This window comes from Oreochromis aureus, linkage group 13 (genome assembly GCF_013358895.1).
Source record: "Oreochromis aureus strain Israel breed Guangdong linkage group 13, ZZ_aureus, whole genome shotgun sequence".
NCBI lineage: Eukaryota > Metazoa > Chordata > Actinopteri > Cichliformes > Cichlidae > Oreochromis > Oreochromis aureus.
The window spans coordinates 26167409-26178200 of NC_052954.1; the positions used below are offsets into that span (position 1 = coordinate 26167409).

Genomic DNA, 10792 nt, shown 5'->3' on the forward strand with positions numbered 1-10792 from the left:
GGTGTTCAGCCTTCTGGTCAAGAGATGTAAAAATGTATCCTGCTGCAGGCTGGTTTTAACACACATATGACTTCTTTCTCTCTCTCTCTCACGCACACACAGAAATAGTGTCAGTGATCACTAACCCTTTGCAATAGGAGACGATTATATTCGTCTCCTATTCGTCTGAGCTGTTGTCCGAATGTCTCTGCCTGCATGTCCCCTGCTGCGTTTTGCTGCCACGTCCTAGAGGGGCTGGGTGACGGATCTGCAACACAAAGTAAAAAGAAAACATGCCATCTTTGCATATGATGATCAGTTAAACAACTGTTATACATCCCGTGTACCAGTTCCAGGGTGCAACAGCATTAACTCACATGATCTCTCACTACATTTCTGAAGAGGTTAAATGTGTAAAACTTATCCACCGAGACAAAATATATGTTTATTTATGCTCCATATAAGTGAAGCATAACCAAAAAGTATTTGGAGCTTTATTTGTGGTTAGGGGTTCAGACTTGAAAACACTGTGAAACCCCAGCACAAAGATATTTGAAATATGACTTGTAAGATTAAGAGAAACCACAAAGGAACACAGAAACTGAGTGCATGTATTTACATAGCTTTACATACGAGGTGTTTCAAGATGGCGGCTCTCTGATCGTAACTTATGTTAACAATAGGTTGCCCAGAAAGAAAATAAAGTCCTTTTGGGCATCACCGAGCACACGGCTCAGACTGTGGTTACACCAAATTCACTGCAGCCAAGCTAAGTTTCTTTGAGCTTGATTCACTTGTTGATGTTGAATCTTTAAAAAAAAACATGAACAGATGTGACAGAAAAGCACTCGGCACTGTAACTCAGACCTTCATCATTTTTATTTTTTATTTTTTTGGAGAACTCAGATGTGCACGTTCGGCTTTCCCGCCAATACATGACTGCTTTTATTTGAAAAAACACACCAATAAACTCCTTTTAACAATAAAATTTTGAAGAAACTATACGACAGACAAAGAAGAAAAACAATCAGAGTGTGATTCATAAAGTGAGACTCCTTTGGTTTTGACCCAGTTCAGTTTATTTGATGTTATAATCGATGCATGCTCACAGTGACATAATAAAAACCCCAGAGGAGATGTAAATCAGGGTGCTTATTCAACGAGGTGAGACAAAATAGGTAAATGACAAACATATTTGTTAATTATTAACAGTAGAGAAGGTTATCAGATACATTTAGTGCACTTTGAGTGCTTCATGGTGTTACAGTTGCCAGCTGACCAGGGTGAGGAAAAGTGCGAGTGTGTTCATGTGTCAGTGCGCGTGAATGTGTGTTTTCGTGGTTAATCTGTTAGATTTTCAGTCTGAACTACAGTACGATTATGAAAGGCTCTGACCTCTTACCGATCTCCGCTTATGACTCATGCACGCCATTATGAAACCCAGACTTAATATTTCTCACATCCTCTGATATTGACGAGACCAATACAGCAATCAATCCATCAAGCTGCTGACTGCAGCGTCAGCAAGAGGGATTTTAATGGAGATATGGGCATGGAGCTACGCTACAATGCCTCAAAGTGTAATAAATGCTAAGTAATCACTGGATCTCACTGATTTATTCAGGTTTGGAAGCTACAAATGGTGCAGGTAGGCGATACCAGGATACTCAAGACATCAAATAATGAATTTTAAAACTTAAAACAAGAACTCCTGTGAAGTCTTGCAGATGTTACTTGTTTCCTCCTTTAAAAGATTTCTGCACTGACGTCCAATATGCTTTTAAGTAACACTGCATGTACTTAGCGGGTTAAGTACTGTGTCATGCATGAGGACTTACTTTATCAGGATGTTCCTTTGACAATGATCACAATAACCAAAATGACAGTTATACATATTATACATATTATACATGATGATGCTGATTTTGCATGTGAGCAGTTCTAAGACATGAACCTGGGTGCTGTAATGCGATCTGCTGACAACTGATTTTGGCAGTTTGCTTATGCCGAAGGGCATCCAGTTAAAAAACAAAAAACAAACGCGAGCAAACAGTCGCATCTTAGGTCAAAAGAGTACCAGAGTAACCCGAATAAATAGTGAATTCCTCTAACAGACAGTAAGTCGGCTTTGTGCAGCTTAGTAACTTGAATTTCAGCTAAAGTTTATTTGTAAGATCAAAGCCTCAGGCAAAATCTATCTTTGTTTCCGGCCAGCCCTGAGGCTGTATTATAATTAGACTTTGTGTTAAGGACAAAAACTCACAAGAGGCATCTGCTTTGCTCTAAAACTGAAGAAACCTGACTGCACTGCGAGTGTGATCTTCCTGCTGCTGCAGGAGGAAGTACTGCGATGTCGAGCAGCAACAACAAGATAAACAGATCTTCCTTAAGCCCCTGCACTATATCTAACACACAAACAAGTTAGCAATCTTGATAAGTGAGACTTTTTGTGTGTGTTTGGGGGGACAATGTGTAACTTATTGCACAAGTCTGTTTGTGTTTATTGGTCCTATCTTGCAAATGCAGTGGACTGATTGAGATGCAAGTTACTGTCTGCATCTTACAAAAGACCTGCAGGCCTATTTTGGCTACTAAACATACATGCTGAGTCCTTTTTTGAGTGGCTTACTTAATAAACAACACGTAACCACACACATGGACTGCTCTGTTTTGACTGCTATCTTGTCTGTCTGGCTACAGTGAATGAGAATAAAAGAGACACAAGGCAATCAGCAAAGCTACTCGCTGCTATTATGAAAAAGAATAGCGACACATACAAAGCAGAGAATATGCGCAGGTTTTCGGAAGTTTTATTTCAGCCTTAGGAGATTACTTTGATATTTACAAAAAAAATAAAAACCCCACTGTGTTTAGAAAAACAAATTGAAGGATTAAAGCTGAGATGTAAACAGAGAGGGTTGGACTGCAATGTAATGTAACCGCACAATTTTACCAGTCTGAGGAAAACAAATAGGTTTATTCTCATTAAGATGACAGAACAGCATTATTCCATAGAAGATTTATTTGGCTTCCACGGCAGCAACACTGTGAAGGCATTTACTCTGTTAGTTCTTTTATCTGGTTTTTTTTTTTTGCCAAGTTTTAACCTCCTGGCGAAGTTTTGTTTGTTACCAAGCAACAGGATGGGCAACTTTAGCCAACAGCATCACAGCTAAAAGTATGAGCCTTCTGTTTTTAAGCTGTGCTGATGTAAACAAGCCCACTGGAGCACTATTTTAGACCAGTGATGCTGGAGGTGGCAGTTCTTTCATTTCTGTTTGGGATTGAAATAAACAGCAAACAATAAAAATAGGATCCAGGCTGTGATAACCGATAAAAACATTTTGGGGAATCCCTCATATATGCTCAAAACTGTTGAACATAAAAATGCTGTAGGAGCATACACTAAATGTTTAACGTTTAATGAGCATCTAAATACAATGGTGGCACGAATGATTTGTAATGAGTTTGTGGTATAGAGATTATAAAACAATATTGGCACAACATTTTAATCTCCACATTTGAAAATATTTTATGTCATGATATAATCTAAGCTCATAACTTGCACTTCCTGTTTTAGATTATTTAAAACTTTATCTGCTTTCATCTTTTATTTTGTCAATTTCATTTTAAGCTCTTTGGATAATTTAAACAGCTTCTACTTCTACTTTAGTATCAACTGAACATTCTAATTAACAGCTAACTGACATGTATTTAGTTACTTTACACCTCAATCGATATATTAATTCCATAAAAGGGGAAATACATCAATTCTTATTAACAACATGCTAGCATCCTGAAGGCCTCAAATACTGCTGTTACCGGTATGTTTGCCAGAGGACGTATGGATAAAGGTACTAGCAATAAGGGCCTCAATCCACACTCATCAGATATGCTATATGAACAAAAGTACCGGGCCACCTAGTACACCTGCAGGGGCTGCTCGGCGATGGAAACCCATGCCGTGAAGCTCTGCAGTTATTGAGTCAGCAAAGAGTTGGTGACTTTTACACACTATGCAACACTGCCTTTGGTGACCCCGCTATGTAACTTTATGTGGCTAAATTGCTGTGGTTCCTGCACGCTTTCACTTTGCAATAATACCACTTACAGCTAATCGTACAATATCTAGGAGGGAAGACATTGCACAAATGGACTTGTAGGGGTGACATCAACGTAAGCTCTTTAGAACGATTCATTCTTTCACAAATGTTTGTAAAGGCAGGCTACGTGGTTTGGTTAGGTGCATGCTTTTGTGCACCTGTACCACTGAGACAGAAAACACCTGAATTCAAAGATTAAGCGGTGTGGTCCAATACTTTTGGTGTCACATTTAAACACACTCGGTAAGCATTATGTTTCAGCATGCTGAATTAATGTTGAGAAGGGACAAAGTTCTTCATCTTTTACTCAGTGTAACCGAGTATTTTTGACGCCTAAACCTAACCAACAAGACTTCAACGCCAAATGGACACCTTTTCTGCGACAACAGCAGCATCTGAGGAGCAACAGTATTTCACACTGTGGAATGATATAACCTGAGTCAGCATCAGTGCTGATGGAGGCTAAAGTATGACACAAAATTGGTGCAGTTTGGAGAATCAACATGTAGTTCAGCTTATACACATTTTTTTTTTTGCAGAATGCAACCCTAGACTATCTAAAACACAACCTGACCTTAACCTTAGTTTATGAATCCTAGAATTGAGCATGGTCTTTGTCAACTTCTGCAATATAATGGGTGAGAGGTGGCTCTGACTGTGAAACCCAGGGACACCACATGCTCGCTGTCATTCACACTTATGATTGACTTATTATTTATAATCAATTAGATTATCCAGGATGAACCCCTTTTTTTTTTTTATCCAATAATGACAGTTTACAAAAACTAACTTTATTTTTTATTAAATGTGTCCTAAACTAGCAATTACCTCATTGGGTAGGTCTCTTCTGAGGTTGAAGAGAAAAGAGCTGAGGCCTTTACAACTACAAGTTTATTGCCAACATTCAGTGGCACCCCTACTGGCCATTAAACAGAATGCAGCTTTAAGGTACTTGTGTGTTGTTTGCTTTTCACACCAGGAAGCTTCAGCCATCTTTAATACTGTTAAAGCATGCAAACACAGCCCACTTAAATGTGACCAACCAACACTACTTGGGCTACAAACTGAAACCAGAAAGATTCCATTACCAAATATCATGTTCAGCCATTGCTCAATGTTTGTGTGTTTCACATCTGCATTTCACCTGCAAGTTTGCTAAGTGATACTTAGCGAAAGCTAAATAATGCTTACTTCGAGAAGTCAGAATCTTTAAGAGTACAGACTCAATTATCATTATGAAATACTGATACATTATGACTCTTTGACATAATTTTAAGTTTGACTAATAAAAGTGTTGACAAGAATATAAATCTGACATCCATTAGGCGTGGCAGTAACGACAATGTCAGTAGAAATGTCTTTCTTGAGGTTCACTGACAGGTTCCTACATTGTGTGTGGAACACACATGCACACATTCCTGGGCATGGCCCTGTTAGTCTAGCCATGAGTCAGGACAACTTCTGAAACAAACCGACATCAGCAGGACTAACAATTCCTAACAGAAACATTCTCAGAGTACTTGGTAGAGAATGGTCGTCACTCATTACACTATTATGTGTTTGTCTCCCTCAAACCACCAATGTGAAGATGAAAATGATAAACCCTTACAGAGTAAGGGTGGGGTTAAGACTTTAAAAACTAATGTGAATACAAGTTGTCACCGTTTCTGCCGGGGGGGTTGCAAAACAAAATCGCACATCCAACCCATTGGATCCACATTTGTCCACAATGTTATAACCATCACGCACCCTTTGTATAAACAAGTCAACCGTTTCCTGTTAAATTAAATCTGAGAATGATATTCAAATGTATCCTGCAGGTTTTAGTAAAGTTTTACACACTCAAAGGCAGCAGGCATTACTCCCCAGAAAACAAAGTACTACTACAGTGAATGAAAACAGAGAAGCAGCAGAAGTGGATTTAGCAGCATGGAGGAGTCATTAGTGTGTTTTATATAAGCATGTTTCCACCTGGATTTGTTGGATTTCTCTTCAAGGGCCAACAGAGTAGCGCATGCAGAGTATTAGTCAATAAACCAGAATCTCGAAAACAAAAAAGCAACAGCCTTACTCATGTGAGAATAGCAAGCACAGCACATCAGAGTAGTGGAAAAACGGCTCTCTTTCATGACTAAGCTCTACAGTGAGAAAGGGGTGAAAACAAACACATCTTAAGTATGAAACTAGATAGCAAAACATCCTAAGTATGTTTTTGTTCATCTTTTCACTATCATTAGTAACACTCAACACCACCAGCCGCCCAAAGCCCCGAATCTTTGATAGAGGAAACGTGAGGGAACTAGTTCTAGGCTCCTATCTAGTTTCCTATTAAGCTGCATACCCACACAACCGTAGAAGCCAAGTTTTACGTCCAGGGTAGTCTTTATTGACTGAGTCAGGTCAAACTTTCACCCACACCTATAACAGTATTAGCAGTGCTTTGGGCATTTAGACAAATTCCTAATGTTTTATTTGCATTCTTTATTGTGAGCATGAAAATTTTATTGTGTGCCTACAACAACAGCAACATCATGACGAAAGGCGCAAGGCGAGAAACACTTTTACCGTAATGGGAAGTACAGCCACCTTACATTTCCAAATGGAGTTCCTGCATCTCAGTTTTTCACTCCATCACTTGGGAAATGACTTTACAAAAAGACTTCTTAACCTCTTCCACGTGCGTGCACTCACATTAATGCGGCTGTTATACATGAAGAGTCTGTGCTCACCGTGTTGCGTGCCCGGTCCTTCACCGCGCACCTCACCCATGCGCTGCAGGGCGTGTATTAGCACCTGTCCGGTGGGGCTCGGGGTCTGTATCGCTTTGTCAGACATCACTGGCTTCGGGGAGAGCGGAGAGCTCGGCAACGAGTCGCAGTCAGAGGAAAAATATCCACTGGAGGAACGGCGAGGGAAGCGGAATATCGTCCGGCTCTGAAAAACGTCAAAGCTCTTCGGGGTTCTGCACCAGGAAGGCGAATCCGGTTCTCCTCCTCCGGTAGAGCCGCGGTTTAAACGGGATGTTTGCGCTCCTGTGGCACCGACAGGTGGTAGATCTCCTCCGCTGGCCTCCGATGCTGTTACTGCGGTCGAGCCATCGGACGAATTTGGTGGTCTGTTGAATGAACAGAGCGGCACCGTCAGTTTGGCTGGTCATCCCTGTGCTCAAACAGCCAACAGCCTCTCGCTGTTGTTTCGTCTGGAGTTTCAGCCGCACGTATTCCAGCGATCCGCTGGCAGGACGTGACTTTGTTTCCAAATATCCCATCAGAACTGCGGGACTTATGTCACTTAACTGAATTTTACACACGCGCGAACTTTTTATTCCTTTTTTTGCCAAATCATAGCAGATGCAACGTGCTAACAATAAGTGACTTTTATGAAACGGTACTGCATTGTAACTTACTTCTCGGTGTAGCTGAAACCCAGATAAGCACAGGGAGTTTAGGAGCGAGTGTTTGGCTGCGCGCTGAGCGTGTTCCTGCTCTGTGGCCCAGGTTTCCTGTCCAACTGGCTGCCCGGTGCGCCTCCATTGTTTGAAAATAAATTTGCTGATTGCGGCACATCTCTGTTTGCCTTATAGGAAAAGCATGAGGAAGCCCCAGAGTGACTTCAGCTGCGTCACAGAGAAACAGCCAGAAATAAATGCGCCGCAACAGACCGCAGTCAGCCTGCATATCAGCATTTTCAAATAAGTAAAATATAACAATCTTGAATTTCTGACATCGATGCTTATTAACAGTTAATAAAGGAATTTCTCAAATCAAGTTCACTCAAGTAGTCTATTGATTTCTGCAAAGTCAGTTTATTTAAGGTGATTTGCGCTGAGATAACAACGATTTACACATGTGCCATTTTCCGTTTGGATTACTGAGCTTCAGACTCTCAATGTGACAGTCTTACAAAACTAAATCATGAAAATGATGTTTTGTTGCGGCGCTTCCTGTTTGTCCAGAATAAACTGCAGCTTCCTCGGCGCACGAATCCCCCGCTGTAATGACCTGTAGTGCAAGGCGTCTGCCAAAATGACCTGAAATTCTAGGCAGACATTTTTTTTTATTCACCGGTATTCGCGCTTTTATTTCGCACGTCTATAAATATTCATCATAGCGTTGCTTTTAGAGGAGCAGAGGAGGAGCGACAACTGTGTGAACCGGCGCGACGGCTGTACTTCAACCATATGAAAATTTTTACTTTCCTTGTGGGTTTCAGTACCGATCCGAGCGCCTCCGGAGAGGCGACAGTTTGCGCACTAGAGAAATAACAGCGACACGTTCGTGCGGCTACTACGCCAAGAGGGAAAACAACAAAGTGGGAAGGAAGCAAAATCCGCAAAGCCGGTACGAGAACACTAACTCGGTGTGTTTTATGTAGGTGCAGGGCAGAAGATGTAAGAAAATTCGCTCGGCGACACGTCTGCACCGAAACTTTATGAACACAAAGAGGTTTCCGTGTCTTCGTGGGTGACGGCTGACAGTATCATCGGATAGAAGAAAGTGACCTCTCGGTTAACATATTAGGTTTCACTTAACTATTAAAACACAAACAGCAAAATAGCTGAGCTGCCGTGTGCGCGTACGGCATTACTCGCTATCCCTCGTATGGTTCTTCTGCAAAACCAAGTGGTGTCGTGCGCCATCTCCAGTCCTGGGAGTCTCATAGTAGCGTGCCAAACATATCCATTAGTGTCCGTAATTGCCCATTATCACAAGAATTAATGGGAGAAAAGTTCAAGCCAGCTAGCCGGAGTGGATAAAAATCTCCCACGCCGGCGTCATCGCCTGACAGTAGCCGGTAAGTAGAAACGCGGATAAACTCTTTAACCTCCCTTAACAAGGGAAAGATGAAACAAACAAACAAACAAAATCAGCTCTTCTGAGGGGTTTAAATGGAAAATTGTCACTTAAATCCTCACCCCACTTAGCGTGTGCTTATTTCTTGAAAGAAGCTGTCGTCACTCTATCGAGCAAATAAAACGCATGTTTTTCCCCTCCCTGCATCCCTGGGGACACCGGCATTCACAGCATCTCCTTTACAGTCAACACAACCCATGTCGGGTGAAACGAGACGTTCACCCGTCTACAGAGTTAGCAGATTAATAAGCTGAACTCAAGCCAGCGCGCCGCGTTGCCAAATATACCGGCGGAGTCAGAGGGTCGCTGCAAAATTCACACCCAAATCCAGATTAATGTAAAAGAAGAAAGTCCCATCAAACACGGGACGGTCGTTTCAAACACCCACTGCACTACTTTGGTAACTGTTTTAGTAACCACTTAGTAGACATGCGTGGGAAGAGCACCTTTGTTTAAAACACCTTTTAAACAAAAATGTCTTCATGGTGATTGCAGTGATATTTCACAATAATATGAATAATTCAAATTTAGATCTACTGATTTCTAGATTTTTCCACAAATCTACCAATATACTAGGCAGGTGTCGGCTGTTTGCAACGTGACACCTGACACAGCGACTGAAACATCTAAAGAGCACGTTTGTAAAGATTTGTGTGTGTGTTTTTTTAAGTAACACACATATTTTTTTGGAGCCCGTCTTTAAACTCACCTTGAATGCATTTCGGGATCGTGCCTCTGGTGGTGTTCTAATACATAGTCCAAGTGAAGCTTAAAAAAGTAACATGAAACACAACAAAAAAGAATGAAGTGTTTTAATCAGTCTGTAAACCTGTAAACAAACTCAGTCCTTTGTTTGCTTCCTCTCCCTTTCTCTATGTCGCGTCAATAAGGCAAACTGTGCGTAACAGTACACTATCTACTCCAACAGTCGGTCCGCCCAGTGGGAGGAACCAGTGCTTTAAAGCCTATTACAGCTCTTGAACGACCTCTGTATGTCAAGAGGAGCATTTCCAGTGGCTACCCATGAGGCTTTCTTTGTGCTCAATGTAAGGACACCAAAAATTAAAAGTTACAGAAACAAAATTTGCAATGCAATTACAAAAAGTTTTGTTAAACCAAAATTGCCATTGCACTCATTATGGCACAGGCAATCTGGCCCCAATTTTTTGTGTTTATAACTTGGTTGGCACTACATACTGCAAATGATTGATTCCCAAATTTTAAACAAGTGCTGTATGCAAGCCGGAACAATGACTGAAAACAGGGAGGGGGCACTCTGTGATCTCTCTGGCACTTTTACATCTGCCTACATTCATACACATTATTCAGTATTATAAGATTTAAGCCTATTGCTGGACTTTGACATTTTTTGGTTTTCCCTTTTTCCACTGCAGGCCATTAAAAAGATGAAAAATAAATGATATAATACTTTACCTTCTTCTTTTTGTACAAGTTTGCTCATCCAAGTTTCATAAATCTGGTAAAGTGCACTGGCATAGTCAAGATTTAAGGATTTGTATACAAAATTACAGTGGTATGCAAAAGCCTCGGGGCACCCATCGTTTCTTTGTATTTTGCTAGGAAAATGGGAAATGTGTGCAACAGTCTTTTATGAAACATCGAAACATAAATGGAAATGCAGTATATAAGGCAAAAACAAAGTTTCTGCAACTACAATGAGCTTGAAATGCTACACCATAATTCTTCAATACAGTCTGAACTCTCATAGGTAAGCCTTCTTTTAATTTTTTTTACATAGTCTTCAGGAATAGTTCTCCAGTTTTTGTGGAGGACATTCCAAAGCTTTGGATGCATTTGTTGCACACTGCTTAAATAATGCTGAGGTCTGGGCTCTGA

At 40.9% G+C, this 10792-nt stretch overlaps 1 protein-coding gene across 1 annotated transcript in view; it reads right to left on the bottom strand.

The window, feature by feature from the left end:
• The window catches only part of LOC120443342 (bcl-2-like protein 11), a 30847-nt gene extending 20855 nt beyond the window's left edge, over positions 1-9992 (bottom strand). The window contains exons 1-3 of the mRNA XM_039621796.1: positions 9645-9992; positions 6812-7197; positions 126-247 (exon numbers count right to left, since the gene is read on the bottom strand). Coding sequence (XP_039477730.1) covers positions 126-247; positions 6812-7197; positions 9645-9655 — 519 coding nt within the window. The 5' untranslated portion in view covers positions 9656-9992. The remainder of the gene's footprint in view (positions 1-125; positions 248-6811; positions 7198-9644) is intronic.
• Between the last annotated feature and the right edge of the window lie 800 nt (positions 9993-10792).